Source organism: Cervus canadensis, chromosome 22, assembly GCF_019320065.1.
Source record: "Cervus canadensis isolate Bull #8, Minnesota chromosome 22, ASM1932006v1, whole genome shotgun sequence".
In the NCBI taxonomy this organism is placed as follows: Eukaryota; Metazoa; Chordata; class Mammalia; order Artiodactyla; family Cervidae; genus Cervus; species Cervus canadensis.
The window spans coordinates 10,093,501-10,116,893 of record NC_057407.1 but is presented as its reverse complement, the minus strand read 5'-3'; the positions used below and the strand labels follow the sequence as shown (position 1 = coordinate 10,116,893).

At 40.6% G+C, this 23,393-nt stretch overlaps 1 protein-coding gene and 1 pseudogene across 3 annotated transcripts in view; both read left to right on the top strand.

Moving 5' to 3' along the window:
• Positions 1–23,393, top strand: part of IP6K1 (inositol hexakisphosphate kinase 1) — a 38,186-nt gene that overhangs the window by 4,121 nt on the left and 10,672 nt on the right. For all 3 annotated transcript variants that reach the window (XM_043443336.1, XM_043443337.1, XM_043443338.1), the window contains one exon: positions 15,986–16,320. In XM_043443336.1, the coding sequence (XP_043299271.1) occupies positions 16,098–16,320 (223 nt within the window). In that variant the 5' untranslated portion in view covers positions 15,986–16,097. The remainder of the gene's footprint in view (positions 1–15,985; positions 16,321–23,393) is intronic.
• LOC122425039 lies at positions 16,327–21,935 on the top strand (annotated as a pseudogene).

Genomic DNA, 23,393 nt, shown 5'->3' with positions numbered 1-23,393 from the left:
GGTGATGGGTATGTTCTAAAACTGTAGTGATGGTTACACATAACTTTTATATACTAAAAGCTCTTGGATTGTACACTTTTATTTTTTATTTTATTTTTTTTGGCCATGCCCTGTGGCATGTGGGGTCTTAGTTCCCTGATGAGGGATTTAACCCGTGCTCCCTATGGTGGAAGCAGAGTCCTAACCACTGTACCACCAGGAAAGTCCCATGAATTGTACGCTTTCAATGGGTGACTTGTATGCTATGTGAATTATATCTTGAAGCTGTTATAAAAAATAACTTACCAGTAATGTATATTAACTAGGTTAAAAAAAGATAATATATGAGTAACAAGAAATAAAAACAGGACTGTCCGTAATTTCACTGTTAGTGTTTTATTGTTTGACCATATTTCTTCAAGTGATTTTTTTGTAAGTTTTACAAAAATGAGATCATGCAGGACATCCTAATTGGTACCTTGTTGCAGTCAACAGTGTAGTATAAACTTCTGGGTTGGTAAATGATGTATTTACATCAGAGGTTAGCTGGCAGTAAATTAGGGACGCTGAAGGGGAACGAGGTGCCACTCTGCTGCCTTGTTTGAGCTGTAGTACAGATTTGCCTTGATTTCGGGTGAAGGTAGAGTGCTTTCGGATGAATGGAGAGTGCTCCTGTAAAACCTTTGGTGAGCCAAAATGACACAGAGTGAAAAAAGCAATTGCCTTAGGACTCCTCTGGCTAGCGGACGCACAGTGTAAATCAGGATGACGCACAGACGCTCACAGACAGGTGAGAGCCGAGCAGCTCGAGATGCTGAGTGGAGCTCCCAGGACAGGAGCTTGGCAGTGCCCATCTCGCTGCTCTGGGTGCACTCCGCCTCTGCAGCGACTCCCTGCAAAGCAAACACTGAATGCTGTCTTCACTTGCTGCCTTTTCATAAACGTGAACGTGCTCTTTGGATCTGTTCTGGTTAGCGAAAGCAGTACTAATGTCGGTCTTTTATAAAAACAAAGTGGCGTAAAGTGAATTTTTGAAAAGTGGGGGATACTCGCTCTGTAAACAGGTGTTCTTTTCATGGTCTGTTTAGCGACATGATGATTCATGTTTTTGTGTTTTTTATGGATAATTTTGCTGGTTAAAATGGCTCCCAAGTAACCAGTGCTGGAGTGCTGTCTAATCTTCTTAAGTATAAGAAGGATGTGAAGCGCCTTATGAAGAAATACATGTGTTAGATAAGGTTTGTTTAGGTCTGAGTTATAGTGCAGTTGGCTGAGAGTTCAGTGTTTATGAGTCAACTATATATTTTAAAAAGTGTCTTTAAACAGTAATATACATACAGTGTTATATATTATATGTATGTAGCTCTGAAAGGTTAAAAATTGATTGATTGGTGGAAGTGCTGTGACCCGAGGCTCACAGAAATTTAACTCTGTTTCCTCTAGGAGCAGCGGCACAGTATTCACTAACTCTTTTTTTTGTTTGCAGTGACTTTAGAGAACATAACTACTGTGAGTACTGGAAATTGATTATATTTTCCTTCATATCTAGTTTCTTTTGCTTAGTATGATGTTTCTGAGATTCATCTGTTTTGGTGTCTTCCTTTTTTATTGCTGAGTAGTATTCCTTTTTCGGAGAAGGCAATGGCACCCCACTCCAGTACTCTTGCCTGGAAAATCCCATGGACGGAGGAGCCTGGTGGGCGACAGTCCATGGGGTTGCGAAGAGTCGGACATGACTGAGCGACTTCACTTTCACTTTTCACTTTTATGCATTGGAGAAGGAAATGGCAACCCACTCCAGTGTTCTTGCCTGGAGAATCCCAGGGATGGGGTGGCACAGAGTCGGACACGACTGAAGTGACTTAGCAATAGCAGTATTCCTTTTTATGGCCGTATTGTTTGCTGATAGGCATTTGGGTTGTTTCTAGTTTTTGGCTCTTATGAGTAAAGATGTAATAAATGTCCTCATACAAGTCTTTGTGTGTACATGTTTTCATTTCTCTGTGGTAAATATCTATACGTAGAATTTCCCTGACCCCCAGACTATATCACATGGACACTGTTTAGGAGAAGGTTGAACAGTCCTATGGACTCTGGGCCCAGTTTTGTTATTACTCCTCCTCGTAGTTCTCAGCTCAAAGCCTCATTTTCTGTTTTTTGCCAGATTTCCAGATATACCCATACTAAGTCAGAAACGAATGGGCATTCTATTGAAGTGGGAAGTTGGAATAATTAGGAACTATTGCAAGTAGACACGACCTTCTAGATTGAGGGGGTCTGTTTGCTCTAAGAGCTTCAGTTACTTGTCACGATTCTGGGTTTCTGTTAATTGATGCAGGTTAGGAGGCTTCTTGGTCATCCACAGGGTTCATCCTGCATCTCTTTGTGGAGCCTGGCCATGGTGATTTGCGCCTTTGTAAATAACCAAGCTTGGTTACCACAATTGGTACTGCCTCTCTGGACTGTTGGTCATGTGGCTGGTATTTTGGTATCTAAAAAAAAAAAGTTATACACGTGAATTAATTTTAATTCATATGCAACTTTTCTTTCTTTTTTTTTTTAAAAAAGCTTGACTCTTCTTTGTCTGATGATCTTCCATGGGTGCTGTTTGAAAACTAGCACCAACCAGAGGGTCCTAGCTAAGTGTTCCAGATTTTAATTTCTGGGAGCAGTGAGCAGTGCTTTTGGTGATGAGTATTCATCCCTAACACCCCGTCCCATTGAGGTCATTTATCTACACTGCATATTCATACCTATGTTTGGCAGATTGAATTCTGTTTCATTGACTTCTTGTGCCAGTGTTCAATGACTAGTTCTTTACAGCCGAGAACTTGATTATCAGCATCCTCTTTTAAAGCATCTCAAAAAAAAAAGAAAAACAAACAAACAAAAAAAAAAACCACACACACACAAAAATAAAGCATCTCAAATCTCCTAAAGAATAACACTGATTCTTACAGAGTTGCTAAAATGCTATTTTCTGGATGGAAGGTAGGGTGGGTATTTAAGATGAATGAAACTTTTCACGTGGGAGTTGGCTGAAGCGAGAAAATTACTCTTGAAATACTGCTTGTTTAAGAGAGCCTTTTAGTAAAATTTTGAAGTATCTTTAATTTTTAGTTTACTGTATTTTTTATAGTTTGTTCAAAGAGAGAACCAGTATGTAATATTCCACATTTGATTGGAATCTATAGTCCCTGGTCTTCATGGCTTTTTTTCCTTTTTTTTGAATAACTAAGTGGATAAAAGAGAAGGAATTTCTTTTTTAATAGACCCATGAGACAAGTAACAGTACATTCACTTTACATTTGAGGAAACTGAGAGTAATGTTTAGGCAACACAGCCAGGGAGTGTCATTGCTCAGACAGTGCCTATGCCTTTTCATGACAGATAAACTCTGCCTTCCAGTGTTAGTTTAGGCACAGATTTTCCCCCCTCAGATGATTGGTTTTTCCCTGTTAAATTTTTGTTCCCTTTTAAAGTAACTCTTACTGAAGTATGAAATATTTATAAAGTGCACAACATTTTATGATTTTTACACCTGTATATACTTAAACAACTGCCCGGATGAACAGTTAGAATATTTAAATAATTTGGCTTTGGGGGGACTTCCCTGGCAGTCCAGTGGTTAAAACTGCACTTTCACTGCAGAGGGCATGAGTTCGATCCCTGGTCGGAGAATTAAGATCTCTCATGCCACATGGCACGGCCCAACAAAACAAAACAAAATGAAAAAACAAAAGCAAAAGAAATAATTTGTTTTGATGACTCAGTGGTAAAGAACCTGCCAATACAGGAGACACAGGCAACTTGGGTTCAGTCCCTGGCTTGGGAAGATCCCCTGCAGAAGGGAATGGCAACCCAGTCTAGTGTTCTTGCCTGGGAAATCCCATGGACAGAGAAGCCTGGCAGGCTACAGTCATGGGATCACCGAGAGTCAGACATGACTGCGCGACTAAGCACAAGTATATGTATATGTGTGTGTGTGTGTGTAAAGTGGAACTCAACCTGTTTGCTCTCAGCCTGGTATCCTCAGAAGGGTTCCACTAGGTCCCTTGCTCCTGGATAGGACCCAGATGTCTAAGCAACCTCTTCTCTGAGGATAAACAAAAAGGATACCTTTAAGCCTTTTTTCCCCCTTCCCCTTATTTCAGACCTCCCAGATTGCTCTAGGTCTTTGCACATATTTCTGGTTTCTAGGTGAGGGATGTTCCAGTCCCTGGTAGATTGGAAGGGCAATCAAGTTGGCAGCTATCCTTACCTCAAGAATGTTCTCTCTGTTTCTGTCTTCCTCAGAGGTGAGGTTTGTGAGCCTGAAACAGTTCTTGGGGTGTGAAGGAAGGAGGACTGTTCTCTTTAACCCTCATAAGTATAACTAATCTTACCAGCACCTACAGTCTCATGCGTGTGTGCTCGGTCACTTTAGTTGTATCTGACTCTTTGCGACCATGTGAACTGTAGCCCACCAGGCTCCTTGTCCATGGGATTCTCCAGGCAAGAATACTAGAAGGGGTTGCCACGCCCTCCTCCAGGGGATCTTCCCAACCCCGGGTTTGAACTTGTGTCTGCCTGAGTCTCCTGCATTGGAGGCGGATGAATTCTTTACCCACTGAGCCACATGGGAAGCCCCCTACAGTCCCATATGAATTAATAAAAGCAAGAATTGGCTTGAATTTAAGAACACATTAGTTTCCCTTGATTATATGCTTTAGAGAACAAATATGCTTTCATGTTTTCAGCTGTAGTTTTTTTTTGTCCTTGAATTTGAAAGTATTTGAGAGTATCTTCCTCTTAGAGTCTGTATCAGCTTTTTATTTCTGAAATAGTTAGAAATGAGTTTTCACACAGTCCAGAGCTATGCAACTAGAGCTTTATATGTTGTTTTCTGTAAGAGTGACTTATCTGTCCATTGTGTTCTTTTCAGTTGAGTGATTTTGCTGTTTTTCCCTTGGTGAGTAAAAAACAAACCAAAGATAAATTATTGAATTAGTGCCAAAGTTTTACTTAGCTTTCTTGCCTTACCAAGTTTAAATTACTTTTTATAGACTTTCAAAAGACTAAATACATTTCATATGCTTTGTTTTAAGGGCATGATACTTTGGCATTATACTTGTAGTGCTTGAGTATATTTAGTTTTCGAAGTAGAAATATTGGATTTCTAAACCAGTTTTAATGAAAATATGAGGAAATTTACAAATATACCTGTGCAGTGTGAAGGTACCAAGGATACTTCTTTTTACAAAATGATTGCATACCAAACTCAGGTGATTAGTCTGAGGCTATAAAAATACATTGGCCACAAAATTACCAACTCTTAACCAGCTCCTTAGAGTGCCTGTCTGCTGATCTGCATTTTGGAGTGTCTGTGCCCGCCCAGCTAACAAACTTGGACAAACTTGGTGACCAGGTATTGTCTTTCTCTTTCTGTGAAGACAGTGCCTTCCTAATTCTTAAAATAGTTTGGACCTTATTCTGCACTGTATCTGATTGGAATTTCTCTGTCTTTGCCAGGGCTTTTATTCATTGCCACTTTCTAGGCTTGCTGTGTTGTTGAATTAAAACAAGCAAAACTAGTTATATCTTTTAAATTTAGTTTAAGTTCTCTGAGATGGTTTATTCTTTATAATTGAGATTTTCTGTATGTTTGTCTGATTTTTCGCCCCTTGTTTCTCTTTTGTGTTAGTAATAAAAATGATTTTATCTTCCTCATAGGCTATCTTCTTTTTTCTTACATATCTTGTTTAGTTTCTGTTAATTGCCATTTTTATCCAGGTACATTTAAACCTCTTTTTTCATACATCAACTCTTTTTAGAGTCGAAACAGAATTTTACGTTCTCTTTCTTTGGTCTGGAATTCTATGCTTTGGTTATCATGCTTTCTTCTCTGTAAAGCCAAGTTAACTCTTTGTTCTGTTTTGGTAGCCCTAGGTTAGAAATCTGTAAACTTTTTTGACTTACAATCCTAATAGTAAACAAAAAAGAGAAAGAAAAATCTTGTGCTGTCATGAACATTTTCCATGTCATGTACTTTTACTGCTGTACACATCTGTTATATACATCATATGCATACGTCTGTTTTTATTGTGTCGCTACCACATGCAGGACACTTTGGATTATATATATTAGTGAAAAAATATGCTTTCTTTCATGGATCTGACATCATTATAATAAAAATAATAAACTATAGACATTATCAATAAATAAAACATAGAACATGCCATGAAAAAAAGAAAAAGAGCAGAGTAAGGAAGATGAAACATCCAAATGGGTTTGCAGTTTAAACTTAGGGAGGTTAGGGTAGACCTCATGGAGAGAGATTTGAGCGAAGGAGGTGAGGGAGTTAGCCACTTGGATATCTGGGGAAGAATGGTCCAGACAGAAGAAATGGCTGGTGCAGAGACCCCAGAGTAGGAATCTCCCTGTGTGTCTAGCCAGTGTGACTTAGAGTGAGGTAATAAGCAAAGGGAAGAGGATAGGAATCAGATTAGAGGGAAAACGGGCGGGAGGAGGAATGCAGAACTTGAAGGTTATGGCAAGGCCTTGGGTGAGATAGGAGCCATTGCAGGGTTTTGAACAGAGAAGTCACATGCTCTGACTCTTAGTTTACCAGAGCCCCTGGCTGAGAACAGGCTGCAGGAGGGCCATGATGGAAGCTGGAACGCCAGTGAGGAGGGGGGAGATGCTGGTGATCATACCAGGTGGTAGCACTGGAGATGGTAAGTAGCTGGATCTATCTGAAGATAGATTCAGTAGGATTACATGATAGCCTACTGCAGTGGGGTTTGAGAGAAGGGAATCAAGAATGACTGTCAGGATTTTTGTGAGAGCAGCTGTAAAGATGGAGCTGGGATGGGTAAGACTGCAGGTGGAGAGGTTTTGGGGGCTTTGGGGAGATGAGTTCTATCTTGGAAATGTTAAATTTAAACTTCCTAGATCAAATAGGCAGTCAGTTATATGAATTTGGTGCTCCAGAAAGAGGGCTGAACTGAAAGTGTAGCTGAACAGAGAAGGACCAAGGACTGAGCCCTGAGGCCTCCAGCGTTAAAAGTGTGAGAAGAAGAGAAAGAACCAGCAAAGTAGATTGAGTACCAGGAGAATGAGGAGAGAGTGGTGCTTGACAGCCAAGTGAGGAAGACAGATCAAGGAGTTGTAATGTTTTCTACCCAATTAGGGCTTTCCTCAGCCACTCCAGTGTTCTTGCCTGGAGAATCCCAGGGACAAGGGAGCCTGGTGGGCTGCCGTCTGTGGGGTCGCGCAGTCGGACACGACTGAAGCGACTTAGCAGCAGCAGCAGCAGGGCTTTCCTCATAGCTCAGTCAGTAAAGAATCTGCCTGCAATGCAGGAGACCCCGGTTCGATTCCTGGATCTGGAAGACCCTCTGGAGAAGGGATAGGCCACCCACTCCAGTATTCTTGGACTTCACTTGTGGCTTAGCTGGTAAAGAATCCACCCACAATGCGGGAGACCTGGGTTCGATCCCTGGCTTGGGAAGATCCCCTGGAGAAGGGAAAGGGTACCCACTCCAATATTCTGGCCTGGAGAATTCCATGGACTCTAGTCCATGGGGGTTGCAAAGAGTTAGACATGACTAAGCAACTTTCACTTCACACAATTCCAGGTATTCATACCCTACTTTGGAACCATTGCTAGCATGTTATTCTGTCATTTACTGTGTATTAACATCAGGCTTTTTAACACTGTGAAGACTTTTTTTTTATTTAAAGATATACAAGTTCAGAGAATGATACTAGTATACTGGGCACAGGGATTAGAAAATGTTAACATTTTACCATATTTGTTTCAGACTTTTTAAAAAAGAAATTAAAAATTATTAAAAGAGCTGAAGTTCCCTTTTCTTCCTAGATAACCAGCCTCCTCCTTTCCTTTCCTCCTGTAAAGTTGATGCATATTCTTCCATTCCACGTCATTGTTCTTGTTAATACATATATGTGTCCATAAATTCATGTATGGTGTTTTATGTATTAAAAATTTACAATGATGGCATACTAGAAATATTTCCAAACATGCTTTTTCCCATTTGTTTTGAAATGTATTCATGTTGACACATGTGGATTATTAATTCGGAACTGTACAATTTATGAATACACTTATTCATTTATCCATTCTCCCACTGATGGACCTTTAGGTCATTGCCCGTTTTTCTGTTACAGCAATGCTGCAGAGGACGTTTTAGAACCTGCTGTCTTGGGTACATGCTGGGTTGTGGAGGGCACACAACTTTGGTTTTGTGTTGCCATCATCATAATAAGAGAGAAGTCATTTCTCCCTGGCTGGCCAGTGCTTGGGATGTTTATACTTTTTATTTTTTCCAGTCTTATAGAATTGAAATCATTTCATGTTTAAGTTTGCATTTCTGTAGTATTTGTGAAGAGGGGCATTTAATCACATGTTTATTAGCCACTGAGCCTCATCTTTTTTCCATTTTCTTATTTTCCTCCACTTTTATTTATAGGAATTCTTCATATATTGTTTACTGATTTTCCTGATAATTATCAATATTGCAAATACCTGTTCTTTGTCTGACTTTTATCTTACGATTCTCTTATACAAAAAAGACTGTTTTATTGTGGCTGGTGGTAGGAATGGGGCGATTGCGAGTGGTTATGAGGGGTCTTTAGGAGTGATAGAAATACTATAAAATTAGGTTGTGGGGACTGTTGTACAGCTCTGTAAATTTACTAACAATCATTGTATTGTACACTTAAGTGAATTTTATGGTTTGTAAATTATCCTTCAATAAAAGCTGTTACAATTAATATTTTTTTTAATGTGGTCTTATTCATCAGTGTTTCCTGTTGTGGTTTGTGTGTTTTATATCTTATGGAATTTTACCTAATCTATTGTCAAACGGCATTTAAATTTTCTTCTAATTACCTTCAAGTTTTATTTTGCACATTTGTATGTTGGGAATTTATTTTGGAATATAGTTGGAGGTAAGGATAGAATTTTATCTGTGTGTAGTCTGTTATGAGATATATCTTTTTCAATTGATTAAATGGGTATTGAAATGCTACTTCAGTTACACACATCCACTCTCATGTCTGACCCTAAGATCTTTTTGCCTCTCTTTGCAAAATATCATACTCTGTCTTAATTGCTATAATTCCATAAGGAGTTTTGCTATTGGGGAGGGCAGATCATCTTTCTGCCCTTTGACATTGCTGTCTAGCGACATTACTTGGTCTTTACTCCTCCATGTGAATATAAAGTCAGATTGTCAAGTTTGTCAAAAAAAGTCTCTTGGAATTTTTATTGAAATTGCATTGCATTTCACTATTGAGCCCCACACCTCATGAGTATGGTATATTTATGGCTTCTTTTAGGTCCTTCAATAAAGTTTTATTATTGATCTGTAATAATTTTTAAAGATTTATAGGTACTTTATATAGTTTTGGTTGCTGTTGTAAATAGAATATATTTAAATAGTTTTCATTTTCTAATGTATTCTGTTGGTGTAGAGGACTACTCTTCTTTTTCTTTTTTCCCTTTTAAGTTCTGACTTACAGTAAAGTTCAAAAATCTAGGCACACAGCTCAGTGCATATGTACAGTGCTCATCTTTGTCACTTCTACCTTCAGGCCCCTTCTCAATTAGTATTTTCCCAGAGAAACCACTGTTGTGATTTTCCTTATCATTTTGAATTTCATATATGTATAGAGTCACAGCACATCGCCTCCTTTGTATCTGGACTTTTTCTTGCTACATCACACCTGTGAGATTCTTCTATGCTGTATTTGGGTTTTTCATTTCTCTGTCGTATTCCACTGTATGAATATACCACAATTCACCTATTTTTTTTTAATAGAATTAAATATCCCAATTAGTAATTTACAAGCCATAATAACACCTTATAATCATTTTACCTCACAGCAGCTTGTGCTTTGAAAAAGGAAAATACTAATTTGAGCAATATGAGAAACTTTATTTTATTTGAATAGAGACATAATTCATGTTCAAGAAGTTAGTTACTATAACCAGAAGGTCAGTCTAACTAATGTTAATTAATGTCTTTACAGGGCAAATTTATTTCTATGTGTTGCTGTTCACCAGCGAAAAAAATTCAACTTGAGAATCTCAGCAGGTTCTTTTAAAAATGAGCCTCCTTCCCATTTTATGCAGTAAAATGTGGAACCAGAGCTTTCTAAAGAAAATGAAGGACAAACAGAGGCTTCTATAGCTGGTGGTGAGCAGTGGAACCCTGGGGAAGTTGTCCATTCATAAGCTGACACAATTTTAGCCATTTTAATATAAACTGCCAGTGATCTAAAAGAACTGATCCACACTGTTTCCTCTCTGAACATCTATCACCAGGATATTTGGAGGATGTTGCTGCTACTTAAGCCCCTGTTACTCCAGCATCCTCATTTGTGAAGAATATCTTCTGCTTCTCATCCTCAAGTGTTAGACCTTTGCACTGCTCATGAGGCTAGTGACAGTGTTGAAGAAAATGCAGTTATTGCTGAAAACCCTGCAAACCAAACCAGTGGTCCTTTCATTAGGGCACAGACAGTCTTTTTATAAGACAAAAAAAGGACTAAAACTGCATCTGATATTTAGGGGGTAGGATTCATGTAATTTTAATCACCACATGATTTTGCCAAGCCCCAAACTACCATTTTCCAAAGAATCTGTTTTGGCAAACCAAAGCCTAACTTGGTACTATCCTTCTCCTGCCTCCCCTAGAGCCTGATTCAGGCCACAGTACAAACAAGCCAGTGAAAATGACACAGTAATCAGAACAAGTGGTCTTGTCTACTCTAATGCATAATATTAGAGAATATTGTTAATTAATTTTCATTATTTAAGATTGTGTTCATCAAAAAGGAGCTTTACTACTAAGTACAGAAATGTATCATGTTTTCACAGAGGGAATTTTCTTATTTTTAAACATTTTAAAGTAAAATAATTTTCATGCTAATACCCAGAAAGTTACAAACTATTTTCATAGAAAATGTTTTCACAAAACGTTTTCACAAAAACAAGATTTCCTCGCCAAAATACTCTACCAAGTCATGGCAGAAATGGTGAAGCCTAATCAGAAAAAGAATAGATACTGTGGCAGCAGAGCTTAAAACACTGATTGTGATTTCTGCTCTAGACTTAATGTTTGTTTTCCAGATTCATATGTTGACACCTAATTTCCAGTGTGTTGGTATTTGGAAGGGGAACCTTTATGGTGATTAGGTCATGAGGTTGGAGCCCTCATGAATGGGATTAGTGCCCTTATAAAAGAGGCCCCAGAGAGGCCTTTCACCCCTTCCACCATATGAGGACACAGTGACTCACCAAACATCAAATTTGCCATTGCCTTGATGTTGAATTTACCATCCTCTGGAACTAAGAAACAAATTTCTGTTGTTTGTAAGTCATTCAGTCTGTGATATTCTGCTACAGCTGTCAAAACAGATTAAGACGATTTCCTTAGGATCCTTCTCAAAACCCAGAGAATGTTCCTCCTTGTAGTTAGTTTCTTTTCACAGTCCTTAGTGCCTCCAAAATGAGAAATGCCCTGTTTATGCCAAGGACAAAAAGGTATAGCGAGGAAAGAAAATAGTACATTTCCTTTCAACTCTGAATCTGGGTGAATGCCACTTCAGATGTTACTGTCAAAAGAATTAGGCTATAGGAATTCAATACTAACTGCAATTGCTTTTCACTCTGCACGTTTGTCAGTCATAGCAAAGGGCCATAAGGATGACTGGGGAAAGTGTGGGAGCCTCTTTGATTCCTGGAGATGCTTTTAATAAATACCAGCTTTCTGCCCCTCAAGTTCCTCCACGTCTGTGGGCCCTGGGTCTGCGTGAGTAGTGGAATTGAAGTGGCTATTTTGTGGGTCTTCCCTGGCAGTTCAGTTGTTAAGACACCGTGTTTCCACTGCAGGGAGCATGGATTCCATCCCTAGTTGGGAATGGGTGCCGGGTGGCCAGAAAAATAGGAGGGAAAAAGTGATTATTCTGTAATGCTTAAGCACAATCCTTCATTGCTTTCCTTGACATCCAGGAAGCCAACCCTTGCCAGCGTAGAGGTCTATATCTGTAGGGATTCTACCTTTGCAGAGAAAAGCCTTGTTGAATGTTACCTGGAAAGCAGACAAGACTGGTAATTTGGAAACACATTTACATGAGAGAAGATCTCTACAGAAAACTGAAACTTGGCCACGATTTCTAAAATGCCACATAGGGAAAAGAGTACTATTTATTAATACAAAGTTTTCCCCAGGGGAAGCCTTTGGAGGTTTTGTTTACAAAACAAAAAATGTCCTGGTAGGGAGTTTTTGGTTTGTTTCTAGTTCAACCCATGGGAATGAAACCATTGTCCCTCACATTTCAGTTATGTGATATTTTTGACAGTTTGTAGCTTTTTAAAGAATTCACAAGTTTTTCTTCATGCTGGGAGTTTCTTAAGTCTAGAAAAGACTACAGAAGCTGTTGATGTCTTGAATGGCATAAACTACTTGAAATGAGGTCAGTGTATTTGCAGAGGACAGTCTGCAAAATCTTTGAGATGTGACTACATTCTGGAAAGTACAATTTATTGATTATGTTGTATTTAGATCCATTTGTTAAAAAATGATCAGTAAGGTCCTGAAGTGGCAAGAGTATAAATCTCTTTTATAGTCTGCCTCCTGTTGAAGCAAGGTAGAATCAGTTCTAAGCTAATTATTTGAGCATTTGGACAGGTTCATTTCTACATGTGAGAGAATGAGTTTTCTGTTGGTCAGATTCTTGTTTAGTATCTTGGTACCAGCCCTGTGGACCAGACATAATTCAGATGCTCTGCCTTCAGGGACACTGGAAAGATTAGAGAATCACATTTTTCATTTTGAGGCTTATGGAGAATATGTCCCTTTGTCGTTTGTGAGAGAGCTTGTTCATCATTTGTTGAAAGTCTCCTTGTTGTCATCAGAAAACAGTTAGTGACCACTTTATGTGCAAAATGTATTAACTGGAGACTTGGGGATTTTGATGCAACTATTTCTGTCCTTTCATTTATGATGGTTTTGATTACAAGTGAGAGGGTACCTTAATACGACTGGCTTAAAGAATAAAGGGAAACTTATTTTTATTACATAACAAGATATCCAGTACTTCAGTGACAGTTTCAGGAGCCCTGATTTCTTCTTCCTGGTCTGTGTGCTCAGCATGTTGGCCTCAGGGATGTTTGAGAGTCATGGGGTAGCTGCAGTAGTCTCAGATGTCACATCCAGATATCAGAATAATAACCTGAGGAAGAGGAGATGCCCTTCTCGCGTGTGAAGAGCAGGATAAGTTCCCAGAAAACCTCTGGCCAACTTTCCCTCATCTCATTGGGAAATAGAGTCACATGCTTTTTCCTAAGTCAATTCATAAGAAATGAAGTAATGTTCAGGATTCTCGCTGAGCTTGAATGGAGTTTCACGTTCCCTTGAGGTTTGGCTCAAGGAATAACATGAACAACACGTGAACAGTGTTGTTCAATGTACGTGAACAACATTGGGACTCTTAGGAAAGGAGTAGTGGAGATAGAGGCCATCATCCATAGCTCTCAGCCCACAGGTTTTTCAGTGGGCCTTGGTGGACCCCAGACGTCAAGAACAACCTCTGGTTGTTGATCAAAAAGAGTCAGAGCTTTTGCTAAAACTTTCAGAACTGCGCAGTAGGCGAGGCAAGCCCAAGCCCTTCACCTCCATCAGCATATCCCACAGAGTTGGCAGCGGGCATGTCTTCATGAGGAGAATTGAAGTCTCTTACTTTTAAGTCATTACAAGGCTCTATGCCTTGTAGACCAGTGGGTACGTCCACTTTTTCAGGTTCCCAGTTTATTTAAAAAGAAATGCCAAAACAGAGCTATAGAAACATGGTATATTTTACATGTTTACTTCCAAGAAAGTATTTCAGACCCAGAAACAGTACCATGACTTTATGTAGATATCCTGTGGAAACAAAACATCCGAAGTCCAGATGTGACTGGAGATCGGACAGAATTCTGCCTTTTGGTCCTGTGGAGGCTGCAGAGGATCCCAGAAAAGACTGCAGAATGTTGAACTCAGAGTCCAGGGAATGGCCCTAATGCCTAACTCCTCTGGGGCACTTGGCACTGTTGATCCCCTCTTCTAAAACAGATACCCACTGACACAGGCTAGGCAGCATAGCACCTTCTTGGTATCCCGTCTGTGATCAGAGGCCATCCCAGGGTGAAGGGGAGGAGACAGGGCCGGAAGCACTTGACATTGCTACCTAAAGTCTCCTGCCACCGGGGACACCTCCAGGAACCCTGAGAAAAGCCTTCTGCAGTAGATTCGTGTCCTAAGCGCTGCCACTGTCCTTTCATATTTTATTTTCTTATAGTTGTGCTTTTACTCACCGTGGTCCTCTTCCTCAGATTATTTAATTCATTTTAACAAGCTTTTCCTTTTTTTTTGGTGAGCACTGCTCTATGCCAGGAACTGCCTCGAACCCGAGATGGAGTTAAGAGAGAGTGGTTTGGTGGTGGTGACAGATGACAAATAGATGACAGGACAGTGAATGTATTGCTTCTGTAGGCTTGGCACAGGATGCCACAGGAGACACAGAGGTGTGCATCACACTCTCGTTCGAAGAGAATGGAGTCGGAGCCGTATCCTGAAGGAGAACTTAAGTGAACAAAGGGATGCTGATCCGTTTGGGGGAGTGGGAATGGTGTTGATAGCACATAGTTTCCTAGGCAGCTTTGGAGTAAAGAAAATTTTACATTTTGCAATAGTGTTACTATATAGCTGATTTTGCTTCCCTGGTAGCTCAGATGGTAAAGAATTCATCTCCAATAATTCATCTCCAATATGGGAGACCTGGCTTCCATCCCTGGGTTGGGAAGATCCCCTGGAGGAGGGCGTGGCAGCCCACCCTAGTATCCTGCTGGCAGAATCCCCGTGGACAGAGGAGCCCGGCGGGCTACAGTCCATGGAGTCGCAAAGAGTCAGGCATGACTAGCGACTAAGCACAGCACAGCATAGCTCATTTTGCCCATAGTGAGGAGGTTCAGAAAAAGTAATAGTTTATCTCTCACAGGTAAAGCCATATTACTGCTCTATAAATATTTTTCTTTTAGTCTCGATCTTTCAGATGTTGTCTTGCCGGCTATGTTCCTTTTTAAGTTTTAAAAATTTTATTGAAGTGTAATTGATTTATTACCATGTTAATTTCTTTCGTACAGCCAAGTGACTCAGTTATACGTACTCTTCTTCATTTTCTTTCCTGTTATGGTTTATCACAGGGTATTGAATGTAGTCCTCTGTGCTGAACAGTAAGACGTTGTTTATCCATCCTGTATATGATAGTTTGCCTCTGTTGATCCCAAACTCGCTATCCTTCGCTCCCCCACCTGCCTACCTACTACATTCCTAATTTGAAAGATATATTCATTATTAAGTGTCACACTATAGAAACTTTCTTGAGAGAAAACTTACATTAAAACGAGGCTATTTAAGTACAAAGGGCTTTTCCGTGTCCCGCTGTTTGTGTAGAATCAAACAGGAACAGAAGCGCTGTGGTGCTTGGCATGGTCATAAGTTCATGGCCGTAGATTTAAAGTAGAAGAAATATGAAGTCTGAATACCTTTGGGGAAAACAAAACCTTTTTATGCTTCTACAACTCAGGAGGGAATGGCTTTCCCTGCCAAGTCCTTGACACCTTAAGCAGAAAAGTTGGGAATCTCATGTGACCTGATTTTGGAGGCAAAACCTTTTCCTCGAGTCAGGGAGAGACCCTTCCCAGTACTGGATGTTGTGAGAAATCCAGACACAATGGTACAAAAGATGGGTGGAGGCGACCCACATTGCATCATTCAACAGAAATCAGCCCAGCTCGCTCCCGGGGATCTGACAGTGTTGTCATCCCGGGGAACACATAGTGGGGAGCAAGACACAGCCCCTGTTCTTCCTCAGGAGTGGATGTGGTGTGAACTCCTGAGAAGCTGTAGCTTGCCGGGTGTCCTGATTCCCTCTTTTCCTCTCTTCCCTCTGTCAGGAGAGAAGAAGCAGCTGAGCAGACGCTGACCGTCGGCTCTCAGCCCGCCAGGACCTGTCGCGGCTCATGTGCCACATCCTCTGCCCTCGGTGTGCAGCTGGCCCCCAACGCGATGTGTGTTTGTCAAACCATGGAGGTGGGGCAGTACGGCAAGAATGCGGGGCGGCCCGGAGACCGGGGAGTCCTCCTGGAGCCCTTCATCCACCAGGTGGGCGGCCACAGCAGCATGATGCGCTACGACGACCACACTGTGTGCAAGCCCCTCATCTCCCGGGAGCAGCGCTTCTACGAGTCCCTCCCGCCCGAGATGAAGGAGTTCACCCCTGAGTACAAAGGTCAGTCCCTGGCCAGTGTGGAGAGAGCAGCGTGGAGGCCCTCAGCCCCGCTTCCTTGTTCCGTCGGCCACGTGGTACGGTTGAGGGTCTCTCTTGTCTCCTTGCAGCAAAGTCACTTTGATAAGCAAAATTTGAAAGCATCAGCAAGGTCTTTATTTTTTGAAAACTGAGTCCATTGATAGGTAAACCGGAGAAGAATAGTTCACAGCATTAAGGCCGTTGGCAAAGAGCATGCTGTGGTTGAGGAGGTTTCCCTGTTGGCTGGGATGGTCTAGGAGAGAAGGGGCAGCCCTTCTCTGCTCCCAGAGAAGGAATTGGATGCTCTCCAGGCTCAGGGGATGAGGTAGCTGGTGAGGAGGTGCTCTGGAGCTTGTGTCTGTATGTGCTAGGGGAGAATGGATGGTAAGAATTTTAGAGGACTGGGGCCTGGAGGTCCTAACTTTTAAAGGAAAAGTAATCTGCTTTATAATGTAACTTGATAGACTAGAACCCCATGAATGTATACCAGAATTTAAGTCGCTTTGTTTTAAAATCTGATTTTTATCACTGTCTGTATACGTTTTTATGACTGACCCTTATGTATAAGTTGGGACTTCCCAGTGGCACTAGTGGTAAAGAACCTGCCTGCCAACGCAGGAGACATAAGAGATGTGGGTTCAGTCCCTAGGTTGGGAAGATCCCCTGGAGGAGGGCACGGCAACCCACTCCAGTATTCTTGCCTGGAGAATCCCATGGACAGAGGAGCTTGGCTGGCTATGGCCCATAGGGTCGCAGAGAGTCAGACATGACTGAAGCGACGTAGTATGCATCCATGCACGTATAAATTACGTTTTTTGTGTTCTTTTTATTTTGGCTGTGCTGCATGGTTTGTGGGATCTTATTTCCCTGACCAGGGACTGAATCCAGGCTGCTCAAGTGGAAGCACTGAGTCCTAACCACTGGACTGCTGGGAAATTCCCCGTGTTCTGTTTTTTCACCTTTTCCAAAGCAGTGTGAATTCAGGCATGTTTGCACTACGCTTTATTTGGGAGATCCTCGATTTAGAAAAACCAGTCCATATTGGTATTGGCTTTTGTTTCCTTAATTCTTTTATTGTGGTGAAATATACATAACATAAAATTTAACCATTTTATAAGGTGGATGCAGCTTTTTAAAAAATAAAGTATAATTGATTTATAATGTGTTGTTATACAGCAAAATTTACCATTTTTAAGTGTTTAATTTAGTGGCATTAAACACACTCACTGTGCTGTGTACCATTACCATTATCTATTTCTGGAACTTTTACATCACCTCAAACAAAATCTCTGTACCCATTAAATAACTCATTTCCCCCTCACCTGGTACCTTCTAATCTACTTTCTGTATCTATAAATTTGCCCATTTTACATATTTCATAGAAGTGGAATCATGTAATGTTCGTCCTTTTGAATTTGGCTTATTTCATTTAGCATAATGTTTTCAAGGTTCATCATGTGTCAGAACTTCATTTGTTTTTACGGCTGAATACTATTCCATTGTAAATATGTGCCGTATTTTATTTATCTGTTCATCTGTTGACTGATACCTGAGTTTCCACCTTTTGGCTATTAAGAATAATGCTTCTATGCGTATTACCTTACAAATGCCTGCCTGAGTCCCTGATTTCAGTTCTTTTGGGTATATACCTAGGAGTGGAATTGCTGGATCATATGGTAATTTTGTGTTCAGTGTTTTTGAAAAACTGTCAAACTGGTTTCCATATTAGCCTACCATTTGACATTCTTACCGGCAGTGTTTCTTTTTCTCCGTATCCTTACAAACCCTTATTTTCCATTAAAAACAATAGCAACAATTGTGCAGCCACCCTGGTGGGTGTGAAGTGGTGTCGCACTGTTATGATGTGTGTTTTCTTAATGACTAATGAAGGATGTTGATGTGCCATTGGCCGTTTGGTGTATCTTCTCTGGAGCAGTGTCTATTCAAGTCCTTTGTGCAGTTTTGAATCGAACTGTTTGTTACTGTTTTCAGAACAGAATCAGAGCATATTGAATTTGGAGGAATAAATACTCTTAACGCTGCAAAACGAGAGAGAAGCGAGAATCAAACACACTGCTGTCTCTAAGTGGCTAAGAAACAAGTTACAAATGCTTTATAAATGTAGCTTCAGCCGCCCACCCATCTACACTCAACACATCATGGCCAAATCTTTTGCTATAAAAATGCCAAAACCAGAAAAAAAAAACTACAAGCCTTGTTAACTCATGGAGTCCTCTTCTGATGCTAAGGGAAGAAGGAAAAAAAAATCCTTTAAAATGAAGTGGAACCCCAGGCTCCAGAGAAATGTTTACTAAATCACAACCACCAGAATTTGGACTAGTTAGAATCTCAAGGTGCCACCCAGGGAAGGATTGTCAGTCATCTATTGGTTCAGTTTTCCTAACAACCTACTCTCAGATTGGGGAACAGAAGTCTTTAAAAACCATAGCAAGTCTTTAGCATCTACAGTATCTTCAGTGGAAGCACAGCGTCTTAACCACTAGACCACCAGAGAAGTCCTTTACTTTTTATTTTGAAATGTAAAATTACAGAAAAGTTGCGAAAGTAATAGAGGTCCTCTAATGCTCCCATGATACCAGTGCGCCGAGTGAAGCCTGTCGCTGTGCAGCTGACCTCTCCCTGGAGATGCCTGCACTGGCTTTCCTGTGTGCATGGCCAGACCAGCAGCCCCAGGCGAGATTCAGGAAGCGTCGTCAACCTCTTGAGTTCTGCCAGGATGATGGTTTATTTTTACTTTTCCCACCAAGATGATATTTGAAAATATCTGTGTGAATGGAAAGTTGCAGTTGATGGTTCTCTGCAAGATGATTCAGATGCCAGAAGTGGATTTGGATGTAACCAGCGTAATCCAAGCTGATGAACCCACTGCTTCAGCTGCCAGCACAGTGGGCTGAAATTCAGTGTTTGGAAGGGATTACAGGGCACTGAAAGACATCTTGATCAACACAAACTCAGCCTCGACTCTCCTCCCTCCCCCTCCTCACCCCTCCCCTTCCCTCCCTTCCCCTCTCCTGCTTGTGTGGTACTGGCTTCTCCGTGACCACTGTAGGGGCCTCTACCTTTCACACATACTCAGTGAGAGCATGCCAGAAAATCGTCTTCAGTGCTTTGGTGAGCAGACGAAAAAACAGCCCTGTCGTGAATCAGCTGGGTCTTACTCTAATTCCAGAGAATGTGCTAAAGACTCAAATGAAGTTCAGTGTCCCAGTGATGTATCCCATTGAAGGAGAAGGGAAGATAGACAATTTTTGGTTTTCTCTGACCAGAAGCATAATGCTATAGATGTAACCCTTATTGGTAGCTGGGTAGAAAGAGCTATTTTTCAGCTAGAAGAGGGAAGCCTTTGAGTTCTGCTCCATGAATTCAGCTTTCGGAAAGGGCCCCTGGCTTGTTGGGAGTGAGCTGACTGTGGCAGAAGTTGTGCTGTGGTCTGTGCTCCAGCAGACAGGAGCTCTGCAGTGGGATGGTGCAGCCAGTGTGAGAAAGTGGGTGAGGGCCTGTGAAAACCTGGCGCTTCTAAACACTGCCCTGAAGTTCCTTCAGTGAATTTCAGCACCTGAATTTAAAGGGTTTCGATCTTAAGAATGCTGCTATTTCATACCTATTGGATACTGAAATCAAAGGCTTTATTTAGGTTGGTTGTCTAGTATTAATAAATAAAAGCATCATTAAAAGATACATAACCATATCATGGTTTATAATTATCAAAGCCAGAAAAGGAGCTTTGGTGTAATACTTTTAGCTGACCTGTACACTTTATTCAAATTTTGGCTATTTTCTCACTTCTGTCATTTTTCAGGTCCAGGATTTCACATTGTATTTATTCCTCCTTGGCCTCCTCCAGTCTGGGACAGTTTCTCACTCTTTCTTTGTCTTTCATGACCTCGATGCTTCTGAAGAGTACTAGTAGTTATTTTGTAGATTGTCCCTAAATTTGGATTTGTTTTCTCTTTCCTGATGATTAAATTGAGGTTATATATCTTGGGCAGTAGAAATGATCCAGTATCTTCTTCAGTTCATCATGTCAGGAGGTCCATCTCTTGTTACTGGTGATTTAACTTTGATTGCTTTGTTAAGATGGTGTCTGCCTGGCTTTTGCACTGTAAAATTATGGCTTTTCTTGTTGTAATTAATGAGTTTCATGTGGAGAGATACCTTGGGACTCTCTGGATATCCTGCTTCATAGCATACTAGTTTTCCAATTGGTCAATGGTTCTTTCCTGTGATAATTACTAAACTGCAGAGTGAGGGAGAGGGAGGCCTGGCATGCTGCATTCCATGGGGTAGCAAAGAGTCAGACATGACTTAGCAACTGAACAACAACAAAATTGCATGCCTAATGATGACATCTCTTTTAATCATTTCTTCTATACCTAGTAGTTAAAATAAATTACAATTCTATAAGGAAGAATTATCCCTCCTCACCCATTTATCTGTCAGTGTGGACGTATGTATTTTATTCCTCAAATTATTCTAGATTTGGTCACTGGGACTCCTTAACATTAGCTCTTGTATACTTTTGACATATACCCCTCATCATTTTTAGCTGTTTCATTACTTTCAGTTACCAAGAGATATTCCAGGCTCATCTTGTATTTTTCTGCCCTGATTCGGGAACCAGATTTTGCAACAAGCTTTTCTTCCTTGTATCATAGGAATGATAGTTAGAAAAAACAAGATCTTGGTGCTGGATGTTCTGATTGCCACTGGAGTGGCTTTGCTTTTAGGCCCTTTCAACATAGAGGTTTAGAAAATGCATATATTAATTCTAACGCACAATCACATACACATTTCTTTATTGCCAGAACCACAGGTGTTTTTAAAACTCAGCTAAGGAAAAATGCCAATAATATTCTATATATATATATATATTTTTAATATTCTATATTTTGGCAGTAGGTTTGAAGAGGGATTTCCGTTTATTTAATATGACCAGCTGTAGTCATCAAGTGTTACTGCTTGCAGTGCTAAATGCCTTGTATCGTTTTTCAAAACCTTGCCTCATTCATTTATCAAGTATTTATTGAGCATCTACTGGATGCCAGGCCCTGTGCTCATTAGTGTAGAAGACGAAAAAGACCCATATCTTCATGGAGCTTACATGCTAATGTGAGAAAGAATAAACAAATTATAGACAAAACAATTATAGATTGTGTTAAGTACTTTGAGTAAAATAAGTAAGGTTCTGTAATTGACAGTAATAAAGCTTCCAAACCAGAGCCCCTGATACAGGATGATTGGGGAAGGAGTGTCTGGAGAGACTTAAAGGACTGGAGGATGAGGAGCAACTATGGACAAAGGACAATGGAAAGAACATTCCAAGCTTCCAAGGATAAGCAAAAACCCTGAGGTAAAAAACAACAATGGACAGAACTTCAGTGCTCTAAGAAACTACTCTAGCTCTTTTTTGCCAATTAAAAGTTAAGAAACAAGCCTATTCATAAGTGGTCAAGGGACTTGAATAAACATTTTTCCAGAGAAGACACACAGATGACCAACAAACACAGGGAAAGACTATCAACATCACTAGTCATTACAGTTAAAGTTCAGTCGCTCAGTAGTGTCCGACTCTTTGTGACCCCATGAATCGCAGCACGCCAGGCCTCCCTGTCCATCACAAACTCCCGGAGTTTACTCAGACTCATGCCCATCAAGTCGGTGATGCCATCCAGCCATCTCATCCTCTGTCGTCCCCTTCTCCTCCTGCCCCCAATTCCTGCCAGCATCAGGGTCTTTTCCAGTGAGTCAACTCTTCGCATGAGGTGGCTGAAGTATTGGAGTATCAGCTTCAGCATCAGTCCTTCCAATGAACACTCAGGACTGATCTCCTTTAGGATGGACTGGTTGGATCTCCTTGCAGTCCAAGGGACTCTGAAGAGTCTTCTCCAACACCACAGTTCAAAAGCATCAAATTTCGGCACTCAGCTTTCTTCACCGTCCAACTCTCACATCCATACATGACCACTGGAAAAACCATAGCCTTGACCAGACGGACCTTTGTTGGCAAAATGATGTCTCTGCTTTTTAATATGCTATCTAGGTTGGTCATAACTTTCCTTCCAAGGAGTAACCATCTTTTAATTTCATGGCTGCAGTCCATCTGCAGTGATTTTGGAGCCCAAAAAAATAAAGTCTGACACTGTTTCCACTGTCTCCCCATCTGTTTCCCATGAGGTGATGGGACCAGATGCCATGATCTTAGTTTTCTGAATGTTAAGCTTTAAGCCAACTTTTTCACTCTCCTCTTTCACTTTTATCAAGAGGCTTTTTAGTTCCTCTTCACTTTCTGCCATAGGGTGGTGTCACTAGTCATTAGGGAAATGCAAATCAAAACCACAATAGAGACTTCTGTCACCCAGTGAATGGCTGTTACAAGGAAGAAGAGAAGTGTGGCCAAGATAAGGAGAAATAGGAACACTGCTGGGAAAAGTGTCAAAATAGAATAGCCACTGTAGAAAACAGTTTGACAGTCAGTTCTTCAAAAACATTAAAACACAGAAATTGCCAGCAATCCATGCCTAGATATATGCCCAAAAGAATTGAAAACAGGGACTCAAACAGATATATGTAAAGTAATACTCACTGAAGCATTATTCATAATAGTCAAAATGTGGAAGCAACCCAGGCACCCATCAACAGATGAACTGGTAAACAAAATACATTTACATAATGGATAAATGGCATACATTTACAGTGGAATAGTATTCAGCCATAAAAACAAATGAAGTTCTGACACATACTACAAGGTGGATGAACATTGAAAACGTTATGCTAAGTGAAAGAAAGAAGCCAAACCCAAAAGGATAAACATTACATGATTTCCACAGTGATTCAGTATACATATATGTCCGTTCTTTTTAAAATTGTTTTCCATTATGGTTTATCACAGGATATTGAATATAGTTCCCTGTGTTATAGAGTCGGACCTTGTTGTTTATTCTCTATATATAATACTTTGCATCTGCACATCCCAAATTCTCAGTCCATTCCTGCCCCACCCCCCACCCCCCACAAGTCTTCTCTGTATGTGAGTT